Source organism: Pleuronectes platessa, chromosome 12 (genome assembly GCF_947347685.1).
Source record: "Pleuronectes platessa chromosome 12, fPlePla1.1, whole genome shotgun sequence".
Lineage (NCBI taxonomy): Eukaryota > Metazoa > Chordata > Actinopteri > Pleuronectiformes > Pleuronectidae > Pleuronectes > Pleuronectes platessa.
Window position 1 is genome coordinate 24,795,133 of NC_070637.1, and position 22,566 is coordinate 24,817,698.

General features: G+C 43.8%; 1 protein-coding gene across 1 annotated transcript; it reads left to right on the forward strand.

Annotated features, from left to right (window-relative positions):
- The first annotated feature begins 13,541 nt into the window (after positions 1–13,541).
- chrna1 (cholinergic receptor, nicotinic, alpha 1 (muscle)) lies at positions 13,542–22,360 on the forward strand. Its single transcript, XM_053436471.1, has 10 exons — positions 13,542–13,692; positions 17,743–17,885; positions 18,549–18,593; positions 18,910–19,019; positions 19,111–19,306; positions 19,856–20,093; positions 20,697–20,920; positions 21,001–21,115; positions 21,201–21,325; positions 21,668–22,360. Exons 1-10 carry the CDS (start codon positions 13,638–13,640, stop codon positions 21,803–21,805), a joined length of 1,389 nt encoding a protein of 462 aa, XP_053292446.1. The 5' UTR covers positions 13,542–13,637; the 3' UTR covers positions 21,806–22,360.
- The last annotated feature ends 206 nt before the right edge of the window (positions 22,361–22,566 follow it).

Sequence of the window (22,566 nt, forward strand, 5' to 3'; positions counted from 1 at the left end):
CAAAGTGAGGAAGAGTGAGGAAGAGTGAAGCAACGTGAGGAAGAGTGAAGCGGAGTGAGGAAGAGTGAGGTGGCATGAAGCAGCGTGAGGCAGCGTGAGAATATAGAAATAAGACAAACAGTTGGAAGCATACACACTGTGTCAACATATTCAAATAATACACTTAATGAATCATGTTTAAGTGGCTATAGATTATTTTGATAATTTCACTAATTGTGATTATTGTGACATAAAGAAAGTTCCTGATCGAGTTACCAGGCGGAGAATTGACCTTCTTCTATTTTCCATTGGTTTCTTTCCGGTGTCCTTCCTGTTTGTAGCTCTGGATGAAAGAATCACTTAAACTTCTGAAACGTCAAATGGAAATGTCTTCAGCAAATAAGTGATGCTCTGGAAACTAGCTCTCTCCATGTCTGCGTTGTTATTACACCGGGAGCGTTTCTATTATGCATGAGGGTGATTATGCTTCAGCAGATTACAAGCTGACCCCTTTGCCTTTGCTTTACCTGAAGTGTAATTTGGATTCGGGAGAGACGGGACGGAACGGTTGGACCATCAATCTCCGTGAAGTCTGGGAATTGAACGCAATACTCGAGGAATAGAATGGGCCGGCTCTTAATGACGGCCTGGTATCATTTTAAAAATGGAATGGGACAACAGCATGATGAAAATGCTTATTTCCCTTGCTGACAACAAAACCAGTACAAATGGCATCCACCTCCCAACACACACACACACACACACAACCCCCGACAATGTTTCCAGTGGAAATTGAGTCAGTGTGTTATATGTACACGCTGCAATGTGATGCATTTCAAAGCTGATGCACAGGGAATGGATTGAGACGGACTCAGAGTGCCTGTTAGACACGGCTGGCTGGAGATCACCATTGTTCTCTGGTTCTTTTGCTCCTTTGCTTCTAGTGCCTGCAGAATCCCAAAAGAAGAGCCTCTCTATTCAGTGTGTGCTTCCTGCTGGAGAAAGCTTGTGATGCAAGGTTGTTGCTCTGAAAGTGTTGTCGTGCAGGGGAAGTCTAGACGATCATCATTGTCCCTTTAAGTGCTGCAGAAACAAGACTTAGCTTTCTTAAGAAACTTCTCAAATTGAAATCTTCACTCGTCCTTCGAGACGATGTCCGTTCACCTCCAGGAGGTTTCCAGAGGAGCTTTTGCCAAATGTATGTTTTGTGCGAGTGTGTTCTTTGTTATTCACAGTTAATCAGAGAGTGTAATAAGTGTGTGTCTGTAGTTTGTGTCTCTCTATATGTGGAATACATATATCCAGAATCTTGTTCTTCACGGTGCAATGCAGTGAATTTGGTGCGATATGAACATGAGTAACGTCCGATATTAATAAACTTTATAAACAGGCGATGGTCTCTCCTGTAGCGGCGGCTGGGACTCGTTAAAGGAAGTGATGTCACAGCGTGTTCTCCACAGTCGAGAGCGTCATCAAACTGAACAAACAGGGAACAGAGGACACAGCTTCACGTTCTGTGGATCAGCAGCAGATCTTCATTTATGTGCAGCTGAATCACTGCAGGTCACTTTTAAAACCAGCATCACCACAGGCCGAGGAAACATCCCAGTTCCAAACTGGTAGGTTCTGAACGGGAGCTGTAATAGTTCTTGCTTGTTTTGTTCATCTGCTCATTTTCCTGAAACTGATTTAAGCAATTTCCCACGAAAAACTCTATTTTTTGTTCTGTGAGTGCGATTCCTGTGATTCTCCGATTACCGTTCTTCACCCTGGATCCTCATTGCTCATCTGATTTTCTTCAGATTCCTCTGTTTGCCTCTTTATAAAAGTATGTGGTATAACTCATTTGCAGTTCTGCTACTTACAAAGACTCAAGGCTCCAGTTTCAATGATCTATTCACACACACACACACACACACACACACACACACACACACACACACACACACACACACACACACACACTTGTCTTTTCATCAAGGTTAGGATCAAAAGGCCAGCTCTACCTGTCTTTTCTCTCTCTCTCTCTCAAGTGTGTCTCTTTAATGTGGAATAGCCAGAGCGTAAAAGACACACACCCTGCCACACACACACACACACACACACACACACACAGACACACATGCTCATGCACTCACAGGGCAGTTTGATCAAAGCTCTGATGTCCAGCCTGTTCTCTTCGTCTGATCAAGCCTCAGACAGTCGCATGTTGACGGAGCAGCACCGAGTTAGAATGTTAATCAGATGCTACAATCTGTGAACGTGCACCTCAATGTGATGTGAGGGCTATGGTCTCTTGTGTGGACTCCAAATTTTATCTACTTTGACAATATTACAAAACATTCAGTCGAAAAGTGCATCCGAACGCCTAATGTTTATTAACATGTAAAAAAATCTATTGAAAATAAAGAGAAAACTGAAAGATTGTCTGAAAACAAATCTAATCCTACATATGGAATTCACATCTACATTGTCAATTCAAAACCATTAGAAAGCTTCATGATATTTGAATCTATCTATTCAACAACAACTCTACAGTCATAAACTCTGTCATGTTATAAATCATCTATTGTCACTTTTAGTTTCTCTGGTTTTCAAAGTTTATAAATCGCTTCCTTGATGAGCCACGCCCCCTGGAGGGAGACGAGGGAACAGTTGCTCACCTGTTTGACATCATAATACGAGTTTGTGACTTTTGTTGGACCCCTAATAATTACTGGGGGGGGGACATCGTGCACGTTCATGGAAAAGCCCGGTGTTTCCAGGGCCTCTGTCTGGCTGGCTGCCAGCTACAGGGATGACTCTGTCCACCGCAACCCGCTGTCCCCTGTCTCCCGGCTAATTGTCAGGGACAGCCTGGTAATTCAGCAGGTAATAGCACAGCAGCCCTGTGCTAATGGATTCCTGTCCGGGAAATGAGACCTTGGAACCGCCGTGACAAGATGACTGACAGCTAGATTACAGCAGCGACAGACAGAGGACGGGGGAGGAAAGAAGGGAGCACGCAAACTGAGAGGAGGGAAAGAGAAAGGATGGACATGGCGGAGACGAGAGGAGAGACGGGGACGGGAAGAGACGCTGGAACTAACGTTTCAATCTAAGCTCACAGAAGCTATTTCCATTAATCGTCCAACCACAGTTTCATAATGATCAGAAAACGAATGTAACACAACATGTAGCTTCAGTGTGGATCCGTGTGCAGACTCTGGATCTGTGTGCAGACTCTGGATCTGTGTGGAGACTCTGGATCTGTATGTGTGCAGACTCTGGATCTGTATGTGTGCAGACTCTGGAACTGTGTGCAGACTCTGGATCTGTATGTGTGCAGACTCTGGACCTGTGTGCAGACTCTCGATCTGTGTGCAGACTCTGGATCTGTGTGGAGACTCTGGATCTGTATGTGTGCAGACTCTGGATCTGTGTGCAGACTCTGGATCTGTTGCTCTGTCTCTCCCACACACATACAAACACATTGACTCAGCTGTCAGCAGCGGACTGACTATTGGCAGCGTCACATCATTGGGCCAGTGGACCATCCAATAATCCATAAAGTTTTTACCTTCCTCTGCAGACGGGCCGAACATCGGTTGTGTTCACTTCAGCTGTGCAGGACCCGGTGATGGGCATGTCGTTCCAGCAGCCAGCTCTCGGCAGATCACCGGCTCTATACCCGTCGCTCTGTCACGCATGAGCGCCTCCTGGTTGTGTGTTCACTGTGCAATCTCAATAATCAACCCTCATCACCGCCTGAAATCCACACACCCACCTCCTGGAGCCACAGAGAGACTCTGATGTGTAGACCTGCTCATTCATGAGATTATCCAGTCAGGCAGACGTGTTGCAGTGAGTAACAGATAAAACTCTTCAGATCCACGTGAGCAGCTTCAATTAATGTTCACATCAAAACATCAGAAAGGGATAAAAAGTGATGGCAGCTTTGACTGTGGCCCTGTTAGAGCATTTATCATTGTGTTGCACCTGTTGGAGCCAGTTGGGTTAAAGTCTCCAGAGTTTACTTCAAACGGTGCGAAAAACTAAAACAAATAAAAAGCCTTCAGTGAGAAGTGGCTCTGCAGCAACACCTTGTTGATGAGGGAGGTCAGAGGAGCACGGCTGGACTGATTGAAACTAACAGAAAGGCTAGAGCAGCCCAGAAAAACACCATTTACAACTGTGGTGTGTGTGTGGGGGGGGGGGGGCGGCTCTCAGCATGAGCAACACGTCCTGGAGGCAGATTGGACCACAACAGCAGAACAACACATCAGGGTCCACTCGCCAAGCTGGGCGACTGAAAAGGTAAAATGAAACATAGGAGGGAGGCAGATGGTCGGGTCTGATTTTGGCATCAACAGCATCAATACTTGTACCCAGAATGCATTGCGTTAGAAGTCAGGTGTTCCCCTTGACCATCAGTCAACCAAGATCTGAATGCAACAACCAATCTGAGTAGAGCTGCTGAGTAGGCATGCATGTATTGCCCCCAAGTTAACCCTCTTCTAATGACTACTTCCAGAAACCATCATCTTAAACTGGTTTTGTGAACGTGACGTGACCCCCCCCCCCCCCCCCAGTCACCACATCACAATCTGGAGAGTCCCAGCAGTAACGTGCATGTGACCAGTCTGCAGAAGAAGGGATTCCCGGCCCAGGATCAGTGATTCTGCTCAGGTGCCTCCTGAACCTAATGATCTCTGCTGCAGTGCTGAACCTTCTTCTTCCCCAGAGAGGAACTGTGAGAAACTTTTACCAAAACAAACTAAGCAAACTGCTCTTTATCAGATTTGCTTTCATTTATAATCAAATGCAATTTCTTCAACTTGTTTTATTCTCAGCATCGAGGTGGAAGAATAGGCAAGAAATTCACAGAGATGATGATAAAGATTAATTCGACTGAGGTGAAGCAGCAAATTGTTCAAATTCGAATGGTTTCATTCGCTGAAAGTCTTATTTTCAGCTCCTAATAAATAATAAGGTAAACAACATTTGTGAATGAACATAATCTATCATTTAGATCATCACTGCAGAATATATGGAGGTTTTCAACACACAGAAATGGGGCTGAATGTGGAAATGGCTGTTTTATTCAATTCATTTTAAACTGAGTTGTTGATGCTTTAAATTGTGAAAAATGATCCAACACTTAAAGGAAGTTTTTTGTGTAGCTCAAACTCTCCTCGTCCTAATGTGACACTTGTTTGAAATGTCGTCAGTCAACGTTTACAAGAGGCTTTAAGCAGATGTTTATTCCTCCTTAACTTTCACGTAAAGGTTATCCCAATGCCCAGGAATACACTATTTCACATTTCAGAAATTATTAGTTAACTTCTGTTTGAAGAGGTAGAATTTAAGAAACTTAAAACACAACGACTGTGGAAGAATCAGAGCTAGAAGAGGAGAGATTATATCAGCCTGAACATGTGTTTTCTAAATTGTGGTAGAATATCTGATCCAATCTCCAAAGTCTGTGCTACAGATCAGTTAAGTGTTAATAATGGATTCTAGGTAAAAGCAAAAGGAAAAGGGTTTGTTTCAACATTTGCTTCAAAGCTTCGGTTGATTTTTCCGTCCTCTGGTTTCAGTGGCAAAGATTCAAAAAGCTAAAATAAACTAAAACCATCTTAACTCGTACACAGCTGGTTCCCAGTTCAGAGGCTGCGTCCTGTGGAGTCTGCATCTGAAGCCTGATTGGTCCCAGCAGCGTGACTGGTCACATCTCAACAGATCCTTCTGTCGCCAAACTGTCCAGGGATCCATTCCACACCGGTGACGACCCCATCAGGCTAGCTGTACGTGTGGCTAAGCTGCAGTAATGGCTGCTCATGCAAGAGCGGGAGGAGCTCGACCTTCTTCGATAACTTGGTCTACGAAGACGAGACCGAGTCCTGTGAAGGAAGCAGCTCTTCACTTCATTTTGAGTGTGGTAGTAATGAGATTATAAATTATACCTCCTTTATTCTAGACTCCTCTGGAACCAGGCTACAGTTTTTAACAGACTTAACTTTAAAAGGATCATCAAGGACGAGAAAAATGATACACACTTTTCTTTACGCCCCCCCCTTGCTTTTAGCTATAATACAAAAAAAGCCACAATGATATTAAGACAATGTTAAATATATAATTTAGCCTTTTAACCCCTTATTTCCTGAATTAATTTCCAATTATATTGAAAAAAAATATTGTGTTTTTGGCTGTCATACAGATGCTAAATTAAGTGGAGATTGTTATATAAATTTAGGTATGAGGCAAATTAGTGATATTAGGCATAATGGGGCATAACCTTAATTTAACACATTTTCCAGTCTCTGGTATGTAGATTATTATATTGATGCTGCTTTTGCTTGAAATTGAATAACAACATATGTTTCTATACAATCATCGCTATTCCATCATCACAGTATTTCAAATACAGCTTAATACCTCAAAATAGCTTTGCTGCACTGTCCCAAGGGGCTAGTATGTATTTGCATTCCAATACCTTCCAATACTTCCAATACCTTCCTTGGTATGTGTAGTATTTGCACCATCAGGCGAATTCGCGACATTCGTCCACAAGGGGTTAAATTGACAGATTATAATGTCTGTTCTCATGATGGTGTCCCCTCACAGCGACGGGAGGTGTTTCTCACACCAGGGTGCATTCTGGGGGAAACACTGTTCCTGAGGGACATCATTCAGCGGGGACAGATGGATGGAGCGTCACAGTGTGAAACACGACAGGCCTGACCTGGGTAAGACGGATGTAAACATGATCGGGGCCTGATTGCTTCCTTTCCCACAACAGAAGGAAATCACAGCTGAAAGCAGCATCACATTTTACAGGGGAAATCAAATCTGGTCCTTTTCAGATTGAAATCCTCGGTCGGTTTTCAGGAATTTAGGAATAAACATGATCATTCCCAGATTTACCATCATCTACTGGATCAACTGGATTGGATTCTCCCAGTGTTACAGCCATCACTGGGAAAAAAGCTGGTGTAACAAGCACATGAAAAGATAATCCAGTCAAGTATTTGGAATATGTATCTGAACTCTCTGTGTGATTATAATGTTCCCTCTCTTCACTTCATCCGTCTGGATTTATCTGCTGTAAGATGAGATGACAAGTTATTTGTTTTGCAGTTTCCTGCTGTTCTCGTCTTTCTGTCCCTGTCTCTGTCCCTGCTTCTGTCTCTGTCCCTGTCCCTGTCTCTGTCTCTTTCTCTGTCTCTGTCTCTGTCTCTGTCTCTGTCCCTGTCTCTGTCTCTGTCTCTTTCTCTGTCTCTGTCTCTATCTCTGTCTCTGTCTCTGTCTCTGTCCCTGTCCCTGTCTCTGTCTCTTTCTCTGTCTCTGTCTCTGTCTCTGTCCCTGTCCCTGTCCCTGTCTCTGTCTCTGTCTCTGTCCCTGTCCCTGCTTCTGTCTCTGTCCCTGTCCCTGTCTCTGTCTCTGTCTCTGTCTCTGTCCCTGTCTCTGTCTCTGTCTCTGTCTCTGTCCCTGTCTCTGTCTCTGTCTCTGTCTCTGTCCCTGTCCCTGTCCCTGTCTCTGTCTCTGTCTCTGTCCCTGTCCCTGTCTCTGTCTCTGTCTCTGTCTCTGTCCCTGTCCCTGTCCCTGTCCCTGTCTCTGTCTCTGTCCCTGTCTCTGTCTCTGTCTCTGTCTCTGTCTCTGTCCCTGTCTCTGTCTCTGTCCCTGTCCCTGTCTCTGTCTCTGTCCCTGTCTCTGTCTCTGTCTCTGTCTCTGTCTCTGTCCCTGTCTCTGTCTCTGTCTCTGTCTCTGTCTCTGTCTCTGTCCCTGTCTCTGTCTCTGTCTCTGTCTCTGTCTCTGTCCCTGTCTCTGTCTCTGTCTCTGTCTCTGTCTCTGTCCCTGTCTCTGTCTCTGTCTCTGTCTCTGTCCCTGTCTCTGTCTCTGTCTCTGTCTCTGTCTCTGTCCCTGTCCCTGTCTCTGTCTCTGTCTCTGTCTCTGTCCCTGTCCCTGTCTCTGTCTCTGTCTCTGTCTCTTTCTCTGTCTCTGTCCCTGTCTCTGTCTCTGTCTCTGTCTCTGTCCCTGTCTCTGTCCCTGTCTCTGTCTCTGTCCCTGTCTCTGTCCCTGTCTCTGTCTCTGTCCAGCTCATGTTGTTTTTATCCCTCACTCCACTTTGTCAGTATTCATCTGTCTCTTTTCCTATTTTCTCTCTCTCATCTTCTTTCATGTTTCCACAGAGAGGAGAAGATGTCTTGTTTGTTTCCTTCTTCATCACTCGTCTTCCTCCTCCTCTACCTCTTCCTTCCCGTGCTTGTGAGTCAGATTTCCTCTCTGTTCTCTTTGCTCCCTCTCAGCGTTTCTCAGATGAGAGGTAAAGATCTCTCTCTTCTGCCGTGTGTTGTCTTCGCTCTGAGAGTTTTTCCTCTGGTTCCTCACCACATGCTGCTCGACTGACGGCTCGGGTCAAACGCACTGACCTGCTGTGCATTGCTAATGTGCTCCAGGGGAATCAGTTTAAATTATGCTCACTGCGGGGGAGAAGAAATACATAACGCCAGCATCAAACTCCTCAAGGTTACGCAGTGTTTAGCCCCACAGCTTCCAGCTGTTTACTTTAGATGAGGCGTGTGTTTTCAGACTGAGACGCGTCCGGCGGTCGGCAGCTGTAACAAGAAAAGACACGAGATGATTCTCTGTTGGAAGGAACACGGACCAAACAATGACAACTATGGGGGGGGGGGGGAGATGATAATAATTCTTTTACGACTTCCAGAAACTGATATTTCGCTCTCTACATACATATTTTTGGGGAAATTTAATGAAAGGTATTTCTATTCAACCCTTATGACAAAAATAAACCTAACTGAGTCTTGATATTTACGTTTTGTTATCATAAACATTATTCGGAATGCATGCTGTATCCTAACTTTTGGTTTTAAAGTGTTTTAGCAGTGTTGTTGGATTTATTTAAGTGTTTATATTGTTTCATGTCTTTATTCAAGAAGACTTTTTCCCTGTGAACTCACCTCGAGGTCCCTCAGACGCTGAAGGGCTTTCGGAGAAGTGGAGAATGTAGGAGCTGCTGCTGCTGTGGAGGTACTTGCAGTAAATACAGTGAGTCACATGTGCAATGAGAACAGAACATCCTTCTTCTTCACCTTGATGCCTCCTGTGTCTCCTCAGCACGTTCATGTCTCTGACAAACCCGAGGTCGAAGGAGGCTCAAGCACGAAAGAGGACAAACTGGAATTCATGAAAAACACGATATTCTCTTACAGCCTAAAAAACGTGACGTGCCCACCGTCCATTAGAGGACACGTCTTTTCAAATATAACATTTTTATCGGCAGATTAATTTGAGTTGATACAACACCAGCAAAAGAAAGGACATTTATTTCAAAATGAGATTAAACTAATCTGTCGATCTTTATTCATGCTATTTAGTACCTCAGTGTGTGTGTTGGTGTGTGTGTGTGTGTGTGTGTGTGTGTGTGTGTGTGTGTGTGTGTGTGTGTGTGCTGTCAGGTGAACTCAGCTCCGAGCCCAGTGATGAGTCACCCACCGTGGCTGCAGGGGTCACGACCCCATTATACGCAGGTCACACAGCGACCTTTAGTACGAGTGTTTACGGGAGTGGAAATCAGATTGTGTACTTTAGGGATTACATACCTGTGTGTGTTGTGTGTTTGCACGTGTGTGTGTCGGTGATGTGAGATACATATTGACATACAGAAATAACAGTTATGGACAGAATAGACGGAAGTTTCAATTTGTCTTTATGTTTTATTCATTTCTCAGTCAGCTTCCAGAAAGTGATGTTAAAAGTAAATTTTGTTTCTCGGCTTCAACGACTGACAACAATCCTCTCGACCACACTTGTGTTGATGTGATGTTCACAGCCCGGTCTCCTTCCATCATGGTGTCGTTTCCCATCCAGCTAAATGCTGCTCTGCTGCCCGGGACCCATTCACAGGACTTCTCCACCATCAGGGACTGAAATCCAAGTAAATATAGGTAAATTAAAAAGCCATCAGTGCTCTCACCTCACGAGGACTCAATGCAAGTAAATATAGTTCTACCTCAACCAAGAATCCAGGCTAATTGAAATACAGCAGCGCTCTGATCATCCGGGGACCAAGTGATCGTCTCTCACCTGGGGCCTGTTTCCTGTCTGTCTGTCTTTAAGAGAAAAAGAAGGTCGGAGTTTTTACTGGGCGGGTTGCCCTCAAACCAGTTACACCTCTGTTCCTGTATGTAGCTTCAAAACTCCCAGTCTGGCTTTAGCAAGAACCATGAACAGCTTGGAGAAGTCACCATCAGCCCTCTAATCAGAGTAATCTGATTACAACAGTCCGATCAGACCCTGTGTGTGTGTAATATAGTGTTTAACATTGAAATAGAATTAGAAATCCTTCATGTACTCTGGTCGTTTCTTTCCCGTGACAGTTTTCTGTATTCATGAAGGATGAATGTCAGATCAGACGAGTGAAGACTTCTAACATATCTAACTCGCTGCCTTCGTTTTTGTAGAATTCCCATTTGAAGCAAAAGAAAAGTGTGTTTTTAAAGATTTAAAGCCCAAATTTAAATGATTGAAACATGTGAAATAAATCAGACACTAGAAATGAACATGAAGAAGAAACAGACTGGTGCAGGAACTCACTGTCTTCGTATGTTCTCCCCGTGTTCAGGTCAACATTCACATGTAAATCCACATTCTACAGGACACATGAGAGGAGCCGACTGTCAAACTGTCTCTGGAAGACTGCTTCTTAAAGACCAGTCCATCATCTGTCAGGCCTGATGTGTAGAAGCTGGTGTCACGAGGGGAAACATCATTTCTCCCATTAAGAAAACGTGTGTGTTTCAGCCTCTGGATCTTTATTCATAAGCTTCTTTGTTAAGTGACATGTTTGACTCTGGGTTGTGTGTTTGATGTACAGGAAGCTGCCGTGAACCGCTGCGTCTGACTGACTCTTAAAAACAACATTTCTGGTAAATCAGGCGTCTCCTGTTATTTATTCATATTGGTTTTCTGTTGTCACACAAGGCTGACATTCACCACGCTCCCTGGGATGTTAATTAAACCACTTTTTCTTCGATTGAGAAGTTTTGTCTGTTTTTATGAGTCACGTTATTGTGCGTGTGGAAGAAATGAAGGGAAATGTTAAACAATGGCATGTGGGGGGGGGGGGCGGAGAGAAGCAGCAAACACAGTTCTGTGAGTGACGTAGGTTTGAATCCGACATCGTGGTTGTGCAGGTTATAATGATTAAGGTGCCAGATGGCTTTCCAGCTTCTTTAGAACCTGCAGGACAAACGCACAAATTTGTGTGTTGGTAAATCATTCACATGTGTATTTATTTATTTAAATCACAACTTGGTGTGACATCCTCTTCTCCGAACCCTCAACTAGAGTGAGGACAAACTACCAAGTAAATAAATGCTGTGGGTGTTTATTCAATTAAAGGAAGAAAGAAAGTTTAGAACCTGGATGAACGTCTATTCTCTGACTTCACTTATATTGTGTGGGACAGATGGAAAACTCTGGCTGCCAGTTGATGTCCACTGTCTTAATGTGCTAGACAGACGGAAACCAGTTAAGCACACACAACAACACACACACACACATACACACACTTCTATTTATACATCCACTCCAGTGTCACCAGGCCCTGCACTGGTTTCTCTGTCCTCTGCTGCCATCTAGTGGAGACAGGAGTCGATTCACTCATGTCTCTGTTCATTCTAATATCTGCTTTCACTCATGAACCAACCGCATCACAAAATACCTGAGTCCCTGAATTATTTAAACATTTTGAGCACAAGTGAAAACCTGATGAGGAGGAAGTGAAAGACTAATAGGAGATGAACGCTTTTCTAAAATTAAAAAAAGGAAAAGTTTGACTTGAGCAGATCACAGTTGAGATATGATGTTTGTATTAGTGGCAGAAGTTGAAAAAATCTGAGTTATAGGTTAAAGACTGAAGTTAAAGTATTTAGAACAAGAGTATTTGAGTATTTAGTACACACAGTATTTGATCATAGAGGGAAACAACCTGAACCGGTCTGCTGCCACAATACAGGATTTCCTCCCACAGCTAAACTCATGACACGGAGGTGAACCCTTCAGTATAAAATATTGAAAATAAATAATATAAAATATTAAAATATATACAGTATAATATGCTTTAAAAGTGACAAAAACCACAATGACGGCCTCAAAAGACAGAAATATTATCCTTTCCAAATTAAGACGAATAGAAAAATTAATGAAAAGTTTATAATAAACTGCTGGATGTAGTTATGTACTGAAGATCATAGAGAACAATATGAGAGAGTAGAGTTGTTTCTGCTGAAAAACTGGAGCTGTGTTTTCTCCATCTTCCAGTTTTTCAGAAACGTCACATCCTCCTGGTTTCTCTCTATTAATCCAACAGGAGAATCGACCCAAACACCGACTCATCCTGGTGTTTCCTCCGGGTTCGATGCTCGAAGCTTCAGCTCCGGGCCAAGTTTCATGGAAAGATCCTCTTCAAAGATTTTCCATCATCAAACCAAAGTCCAATTTTTTCTATTTTCACCGATTTCTAACTCAACTCAGCTTATTCAGCTTGTTGACATTTTTAAGATATTATTTGTGGTTGTTGTTGGTAAATCACAGGTTTGAATATGAACTGTGAGCATTGCACAGATTTACACATCACACAGCTTCATATCAAAGAAAGATTGGAAATCTCACTTTCAACAGCTTAAAAGATTGCATGTGGTAAAAAGCAGAAAAACAAAGAACGTGCGTTTGTGAAGCAATTCTCAAAAAAACTTAAATTATGCATGAAAGTTGAAATAAATGTTCGACAGTGAGCTGAGTAATAATTTAACACACTACTGGTGAGGTTCCCATCATTGTGGGTACTGGTGTGTGTGTGTGTGTGTGTGTGTGTGTGTGTGTGTGTGTGTGTGTGTGTGTGTGTGTGTGTGTTTGTGTGTGTGTGTGGACATGTTTGCCATTCCATCAGTGACAGGTCTCAGCTGTCCTCCTCTCTGTTCCTGTCCGTCTGTCCATCTGTTTTGTCTCCCCTCCTCTCTCTCTCTCTCTCTCTCTCTCTCTCTCTCTCTCTCTCTCTCTCTCTCTTTATGTCCCTGGCTCCCTTCAGCTCATGTCTCACTGATACAAGACTCTTTACTGGAGCCCCCCCCCCCCCCCCCCCCCCCCCCTGCCACCTGTGGAGAAACGATGACAGTAGTTCACAGGGTTGTGTCTTCATTCTGATTCCTGCGTGCCGGCAGGTTATCTGAAATTCACACGCACCCCCAGCCTCTTTGATTCAGTGCAAACGAGCGAGGCCGCGTAACGAGGGCTCCTCGTTCCAGCGATGTATAAAAGGTATGTGCAGAGGGAGCTGGTGTTGATTTGTGCATATTCAACACACACTCACACACACACACAGACACACACTCACCCAGCTGTCTCTCGTGCCCCGCAGTGTGATGAGAGGTTCGGATGTTGTTGGGTGGGGGAGGTGGAACGGAGCTGCCCACGAGAAACCAGAGCTCACAGTTCACATACTGGTCAACCCACTGTTCCACCGTTCCCAGGACTCACTTCAGACTCCAGAGCGACGGCTCCAGTGCACACGTCCGACTCCCAGTGAAGGCTGCTAACTGGTTCACGACCCACTGGTAAACCCCATGCTGTAGAGTACGAAAAGGTCTGGAGGAGATATGAATCTTTCCAGGATCCAGATTCTGCTGTTGGGGATTCTCACTGCGTTCGCTGGTAAGTTTAGAATTTGAATGATAATAATCATGTAAATGTCAGAACATGCTTTTGTTCAGCTGTCAGAGACGGACTGAGCCTTGATGGACAGGTGTCTCCATTATAAGGAGAGTATCACACATGTTAAATTCATGTTATCTGTGGATGAAGCTCTGATCTCTGTGGACAAGTGAGTCATGCTACTGGACACAGTTTCCTGACATGAGACCGGAGAACCACCAGCCCCTGAAAAAAGGCTTAAATACTCATATAAAACTCATATTTCTCATCTTGGATGATTCCTTATTGTGATCATCATCCTCACTGTGACTTTATAACAGTGACATAAACCTAAATCTTTAAATTTAATTTTCTAGCTTTTTGCTTTTAGTGAAAAACACTTTGAGAAACCACTGTCGGCATTTGTCCTTCAAGAAGCTGCTCGGCATTGTTCACATTCCTCGCTGCATTTATATTTAAGGCATTTACTGTAGCTGGTGTCCCCTGTCCCCCCCCTGTCCCCCGCCCCCCCTGTCCCCCAGCAGTGATTTATAACCAGGGAGCAGGTATGGATTAGAGTCTTTTGTCCAAGGACACGTGGACGGGACACATGCTTGTTGATGCACACACACCGCCTCTTGGGGGAATTAAACCTGTGACCTTTTGAGTGCTGTGAGCTCTGACAGGGGAGTCGACCCGGCTTCCCCTCAACGTGGAGTCACTCTGCAGAAGAGTAAGAGAAGAAGAAGAAGAAGAAGAAGAAGAAGAAGAAGAAGAAGAAGAAGAAGAAGAACAGAACAAACTTGCTTCAGGAACAAACCCTGTGTTCCAGCACAAAGTCACAAGAGCAAGGTGGTGCTAGTGCTGCTGGGTAATCAGAGACGTACGTGCTGTGATGTCATGATGTGACTTTAGCCTGTGGAGACATTAAAAGCTCAGACAGGAAGAAGACTCTGATTCCAACATGTCCGGTTCATCCATCAAGGAGCGAAAAGCAAAGACAGACATGACTTTAATTAATGGAAACATCAGCTTAACACCAAATTTCATGATCAACTCACACCTGTCAGGAAGCATTAGGGTTACGGCTGCATTCCAAATATACAACATGTGTGATTTCAGATTGACTGTGGAACAAATTAAGAAGCAGGAAATTTCCCCCGAGTCGAGAAAAAGGCCTAATTACGGCTCAGTATGCAGATTTAAAACGGAATCGACTCGCCCTGATGTATAGAATCATTCATCCAGAGATAAAATCCGAGTGGAGAGATTCGATCAGACGTAATGTAAATAAAAACTATAAATATATTATATTATATTCACAGTGTTTATCTCTTATTTACGTTCGATAGTCAAACATTCGGAGTCTGCACCCGAGAGATTACCGGTCGATTCGTTTTATTCAGAGACGGCTCATGAAGCGGTGGAGACAAATTGATGTGATGGTCAGATAGAGATGGCTTGTCGGGGGGGGGGGGGGGCACCAGTCGAACGTTATCGCTGCAAATGTGCAATAAAAAAGCTGCTTGATAAATCATCCTCAGGGTTTTATTCACAGGAGCTGGGAGTTAACGTTGAACATTTTTTTAAACAGATCGTCTCGTCCCAGGTTGAATAAATCAACAAGCTTTGATTTGAGAGGTAAATCATATTGTTGACATTGTTAATAATAGTTTGTTATCGTCCTATAGAATGAGCATCGCTTCTTAATATGAAAGTTCCTCATGTGGTTTGGTCAGTTTCTCTGGTCATTAGAGCAAAAACATAATTTATCTAATATCTTTAGCAGCTGATGTATGAAATGTCCTAAAAACCAGATTCCCTTTCTTCAGCAGTAATCTGTGTTTCCACTCATTATGAAATCAAGTTAAACTCAAACTTATCTCCACATCCACACTTTACATTAGTTTCCAGCTTCAAGACAGAAACTGGAACGAGCCGCGAAGCTGCATCACCTCAGTGTCATGCCGAGTGAGGAGGGGGCGATGATTGACAGCTCCAAGTGGCTCCTCTGTCCCGCCTCCCTTCTATTTCTGTACATGGCCACATCAAAGCATGCTCGCAGGACAACAGACAGGGAGACAGACAGGGAGACAGACAGGGAGACAGACAGGGAGACAGACAGGGAGACAGACAGGGAGACAGTGAGGGAGACAGACAGGGAGACAGACAGACAGACAGACAGGGAGACAGACAGGAAGACAGACAGGGAGACAGACAGGGAGACAGACAGGGAGACAGACAGGGAGACAGACAGACAGGGAGACAGACAGGGAGACAGACAGGGAGACAGACAGGGAGACAGACAGACAGACAGGCTGAGACCATGTCAGATGACCAGGGACGTGAACACAGCATCTGTACACTGCAACACTCTGATCTCTGAGCTCCCAAACCTAAAAACAAAGTGTCAGTGTGTGTCAGTGTGTGTCAGTGTGTCAGTGTGTGTGTGTGTGTGTGTTTGTGTGTGTCCGTGCTCTCTGCTCCTGAATGAAACAGGATCCTGGCTCGTCTGCTCAGTTCAGGCTGAGGATGGATCAGCAGCAGATTCCTGAAATAACAGTTGGAGGATGTAACTGGAGTCAGGAAGTGGCTGTTAGCACTATGCTAATCTGCAACGTCACATTATAACAAAATAACACGACACGCGCGATGACATAAACAAAGACAACGCAATGTTACACACGCGATACAAAGTGTGTACCATAACGGTAATGGAGACAACAAGTGTGCGAGAAGATGTCACAGGTCTTTATAACCACTGATTCAAGTGGCTTCAGAAAATACAAGCTCATATTAATGTTTGTAAATACTTTAAAATGAAGAATTGCCATCTGAAACTCTCGATATCGATAAATCCTGTTTTCATTCTTGAAAGTTTAAAGTGAATATTGTAGTTTTAAACTCTTCTTTATGAGCAATACATGGAGATGTTCACCTTTTGTTATATTGATGGAAATAATATTGCGTGAGGTTTATTGCTCAGAACTTATGACCAATAACTTTGAGGGATCTATGCTGAAAGTGTTTGTGTCAAACTAAAAGTATCTGGCAACACATCATCGGCAAAAACTTTAAAGTCCTGCAACCAGAACATTAAAAGATAAATCTTATTTGGATTCAAATCTTGAAAAGGTTCGCAAAGTTTAAGCAGTTGATTTTATTTTACTATAATTAGCAGAAACATATGTCTGTAAATCTGGCAGAAATTAATCAACAAGTAGAAAGTGGTGATATTTACGGGTGAATCTAAAGAAGCATCAAAGATGAATAGCCAGTCGCAAGTTGACCGTTAAAAAGTAATCTGTTACTTTCTGTTTCCTTGAGTCGATCCTAGATTCTCCATTTTGTTCATCAGACACCAACAAATGAAGCTGCTCCTTAAGTTTATTTTTATTTTTTTAATAACAGGAAGCAGGTTTTCTTTGAGGAGGTGTTAAGTGCAGGTTAACTTCTCCGACCTCCACCTGATCCTGAGTTAATGTGCAGCTGATTGGCCGGGCCCCGGGTTCCCCAGCCGGCCTCTTAGCACCCGGATCAGCTTCCTTCCAGGGTCTCAGGGCAGGAACACTCTTTGCTCGGGGGGGGGGCGACTGGAGAGACGTTCAGGGGCCGACGGCTTTTCACCAGATCGGAATGTCTCTCAGTCAACTGCTGTCACTGTGGATCTGTCTGCATCTGCCTCTCTCTCTCTCCCTCTCTCCCTCTCTCCCTCTCTCCCTCGCTCATCGGATACTTCCCTATCTTCCTCCCTCGCTCCAGCTCCCTCAGTCACCATGAAGGGGTTTTAGGTTGCCGGTTCTAAGCCAGGGAAATTGTTTGGCGAGTGACTCACAGTTAAAAGCAAGCTGTCGGCTTCAGCTGTGGTTTCAGTTCTGGTAAAAACACATTTGTGGAGCCAGTGGCACCGGCAGGGTTATGACAATACGTCCTTCTCACTGAGACCAAAATAAGATGGTAAAAGTATGTGTGTGCAGTTTAACTACGAACTGATACTACTTCCAAATATGACCCTTAGTTTTCAGCTTCTTCTAAGCATCAAGTAAAGACAAGTTTTGATCTGTGTCCCAGGTCCTGTCCTCTGCTCCGAGGACGAGACGACTCTGGTGAAGAACCTGTTCACCGGCTACAACAAGGTGGTTCGACCCGTGAACCACTTCAGTGAAGCTGTGGTGGTCACCGTGGGGCTGCAGCTCATCCAGCTCATCAGTGTGGTAAGGGAGGGACTTTAAGAAAAGGAAATCAATTACCTCATTACAGCAGCGTGACATTTGGCTCCCTGTATTTTCCCCTCGAGGCTTCAAGCTTCGTTTTCTGGTCATTTGTGAAGAAACTAAATAGAAATAAAGTTTGTTTTGTTACATAAAGACAGAAATCAATAATGATCTATTCTGCAGCAGCTCTTTTCTTAACCCTGCAGTTCTTTTAAGAGACTTTACTTCTCGACACAAAGAAATCACAGTTTGTTTTTTCTTGGAACCACTTTAACCTTCACTTGAAACTCTTTAGATTTCATAACTGTGGCAAGAACCAACCTTAAGTTATGTTATTAAAACAACATAATCAAGTTGACCTATGACAGTGAATGAAGACATCATGACAGCCAAACCATCTTGATCGCCCCCTGGTGGCTGGCTGCAGTATAGGTCACACACCCTGGCTCCTCCATGTTAGCAGACGGGACATGGACCAAAATAATACGTCAAATTCTCTCAAACATGTTCGTCTGAGGTAGTTTAGATAAAAAATTCTAAATCCAAGATATTTGAGCATCTTACATCCATGTTTGTTTACATATTGACCTAAAGAACAAAAGTTGCTCCGAGCATTAAAGTTCAAGTTTTCTCTGTCTCATCTTTTCTTCCTGCCTCTCTCAGGATGAAGTGAACCAGATTGTGACCAGTAACGTTCGTCTCAAACAGGTAAATGTGACTGTGGGTTATTTTAAAATAAGTAAAAGCAGCAGAACCACAATAACAAAATACTCCTTCACTGGTAAAAGTACCGTGTTCATATCATTCAAGCATCACACGTTATTTAAGTACTTGTGCAAATGTATTTATTTTTAAATGACTGGATAACATGGAGAGGGTTTTAATAATTTATCCTGTTGGGTTGTTGAGTCTCTATCAATGTTTAATTTATGACCTGACAATATGTTTTACCATTAAAAACAGATTTAAGAGTCTTTGGTACAGAAATGACTAAATGACCTTCATGTTCTAACCGTCCCCTCAGCGATGGGTGGACGTGAACCTGAACTGGAACCCAGACGACTACGGAGGCATCAAAAAGATCCGAGTTCCTTCCACCGACATATGGAAACCGGACCTGGTTCTATACAACAAGTAACCCCCCCCCCCACACACACACACGGTCCTTTCTGATGTGAACACGCCCTCATCCAGCTTCACTTTAACGTCTTCTCCTTCTCTGCAGCGCCGACGGAGACTTCGCCATCATCCATCAAACCAAAGTTCTGCTGGAGCACACGGGGCTGATCACCTGGAACCCACCGGCCATCTTCAAGAGCTACTGTGAGATCATCGTGCTCCACTTCCCCTTCGACCTGCAGAACTGCAGCATGAAACTGGGAACCTGGACCTATGATGGGCTGCTGGTCGCCATCAACCCAGTGAGCGGCGCCTATTCCCAAACTTTACTTTCTCTCTTAAAAGAATAAAAAATAGATCATATTAAGATTAAGAATAAGGGATTTGGAGGAAGATTCCATTTATATAAATCCATTACGTGTAATATAACTTATTATTAGTAGTAGTATCCAAACAGAGTCCGATCGATGTATCAATAAATTGGATATATTGGTGAATAGATGATATTTATGTTTGCATATATGAAAACTTTACTTTTACAGACTAAAGTATTTGGACAAGTTGTGAACATAAAAATATGTTTATTTTCTTAATTCAAATTCTATATATTTGTTTGTAGTTTTTTTCTATTTAATAAAGTTCATGGTTAAACTGTAAAATATATTTATTCAGTTAAATGTCTTTATTATGTCGGTTTGATGACCCTTATAATTATTTTATCAATATATAAATCACTCAGTCAGGCTCTACCTTTCTTAATACCCTTTTCTATTGTTAATAAAAGTACTTAAAGATATATAATTCCCTTCTCTATCAGAGTATTTTCATTATGTCCTCCTCCTGTCCCTCAGGACAGCGATCGGCCGGACCTCAGTAACTTCATGGAGTCGGGCGAGTGGGTGCTGAAGGATTACCGGAGCTGGAAGCACTGGGTGTACTACACCTGCTGCCCCGACACCCCCTACCTGGACATCACCTACCACTTCCTGATGCTGCGGCTGCCGCTGTACTTCATCGTCAACGTCATCATTCCCTGCATGTTGTTCTCCTTCCTCACCGGACTGGTCTTCTACCTGCCCACCGACTCCGGTAGGTCCGTCCTGCTGGGTTTAGAGCCACGCCCTCAATTTACCAGCTGTCACAGGAAGAGTGGGACTGGTTGTTTTCATTTAAACCAATAAGGATTTAAACTTTCCAGTCATTTGCTTGTATGAACTTCCTATCATCAGGTCTAGACTATATATACAAGTGAAGCCAAAGCATCTTGACTGCCCCCTGGTGGCTGGCCAGGTCATAAACCCCACCTCCTCCATGTTGGTATATTGGACATGGTCCAAACTAAAAAGTCAGAGTAAAAGTTTAATACTTCTTTGATTCTAGTCGTCCTTATGACACTGACAGAAACAGGATGACACGTCATGATTGACAGCTGACATTGACTCACGATTGGTTGAACGCACATATGGGCGGGACCTCAACGCCGCGGCTTCACAACACGATCACGACTCTGCCTCCAAATGATGTCATCAGCACAAGGTGGCGGCGTTTGAGACACGTCGGCCATCTTTATAGTCAGTTGATGGTGTAATAATAGACCAACAAAGTACATTGCAGTAAATAGCGACATGTTAAAGTTTATTTATGGACACATATGGATTTTTAAAGTCTGAACGTCTGTCTCTGCGTCTCCAGGGGAGAAGATGACTCTGTCCATCTCCGTCCTGCTGTCTCTCACCGTCTTCCTGCTGGTCATCGTGGAGCTGATCCCCTCCACCTCCAGCGCCGTTCCTCTCATCGGGAAATACATGCTCTTCACCATGGTGTTCGTCATCGCCTCCATCATCATCACCGTCATCGTCATCAACACCCACCACCGCTCGCCCAGCACGCACACCATGCCTCCCTGGATCCGCAAGGTCCCCGATCGGTTCTGTGCCTCACTGTTGGTTTCATGTGTGATTGAGTTTTGACTGAAACGTGCGTCTGCCTGCTTCAGGTCTTCATCGAAACCATTCCCAACATGATGTTCTTCTCGACCATGAAGCGACCGGGGCTGGAGATCCGACAGAAGAGGCTGTTCCCCATCGACATGGACATCTCCGACATCTCAGGTCAGACCAGCTGGAAATCTGAATCCCGGTGTTTGAACATCAGATCAGAATCCGGAGAATCACCCGTCCCTGTTCTCCTCTGCAGGTAACCCCACCCCCACCAGTGTGAATTACCAGTCTCCCATCAGTAAGAACCCTGACGTGCGCAGCGCCATCGAGGGAGTGAGGTACATCGCTGAGACCATGAAATCAGACGAGGAATCGAACAATGTAAGATGAATGAAGATGATTTTATAATTGCCTGTAATTCATTGAAACATCCATAAAAAACTGTGTTTGCCAGGTTTGCACAGTCGCCATGATGTGTTTTTATAAAATGTTTAATTTTTTTAAACTGTATCTGGTCAAGGCTTTATTACTAAAAGGACATTTGAGTGAAGTCAGATTCATTTGATATATTCAGCACATTAAAAACAACACTTGAGCCAAAGTTCTTCAGAGTCATGCAACAATGCAAAAGAATAAAATGCAGGTAAAGACACAGAAAATAAGAAAAAAGTTTTAACTTCCGATTATGACTTTCCCTCTTCCTCTTCCTCTTCCTCCCCCCAGGCGGCCGAGGAGTGGAAGTTCGTGGCCATGGTGCTGGACCACATCCTGCTCTGTGTGTTCATGGCCGTGTGCATCATCGGGACGCTCGGGGTCTTCGCCGGGCGACTCATCGAGCTCAACATGCTGTACGGGGCCTGATCCCATCACAGCAGACATTTGTCACCCGGAGATACGAGATAACACAACTCCCTGTGTCTCGCACACGCAGACAGACACACACTTGAGTTGACTGTTGTGTCTCTCGGGTCTGGGGTCACTTTCAAATGTGTGTATTTACTGAAAGGCAGGAGAACATGTGGATGGGTCATACTTGAAGCTCGTCTTGTTGTTTTTCTACCTGGTTTTATTTGCTGCCGATGAAACGAGTGAATTCTAATCATCTTGGAAACAAACAGTAAACATGATTAATGAACATCAGTGACAGCGTCCTGGTCTTTGAGTGCAGACGAGATGATTTCCTCTCTGAGGGAGTTTTATTGTTTTGTTTTGCCTGCAGACGCTCAAATGACTTTTATATTTACGGGTTGAGATCCGAGGCATAAAACTTCACGTCACACGTTTTGATTCACAAATAGAAAAACTACTTTGACTGCTCACGGGTCAGTGACCTGGTTTGATTTGTCACTGATGAGTGTGAATTCCCCTAGACTCTCTTGTCCTCTGTCTTTAAGGCTCATTTAGTTTTGAATATCATTTTTTGGGTGAATTAATTGATTCTTTAATCACATTGAATCAGTTTGTTTGAGTTCGGCAACGCAGATGATTTAACCTTTGACCTTCTCTGCTGTTAACTCAGATTTCTTTAGTTTAAAATTAGTTCAGATAAAGGTTGAAATGATCATTTTAATAAATCCGGTTTGTTTGGGAATCGTGGGACGACGAGCGTTGTGTTGTTGTGT

What these genes read in the sequence shown, in the direction of transcription:
- chrna1 (XM_053436471.1), top strand. Translation starts at nt 13,638, where the DNA reads ATGAATCTTTCCAGGATCCAGATTCTGCTGTTGGGGATTCTCACTGCG. An exon ending in GATTCTCACTGCGTTCGCTG is followed by an intron (nt 13,693 to 17,742) that starts GTAAGTTTAGAA and finishes TCTGTGTCCCAG; the next exon opens with GTCCTGTCCTCTGCTCCGAG. An exon ending in GGACATCTCCGACATCTCAG is followed by an intron (nt 21,116 to 21,200) that starts GTCAGACCAGCT and finishes TCTCCTCTGCAG; the next exon opens with GTAACCCCACCCCCACCAGT.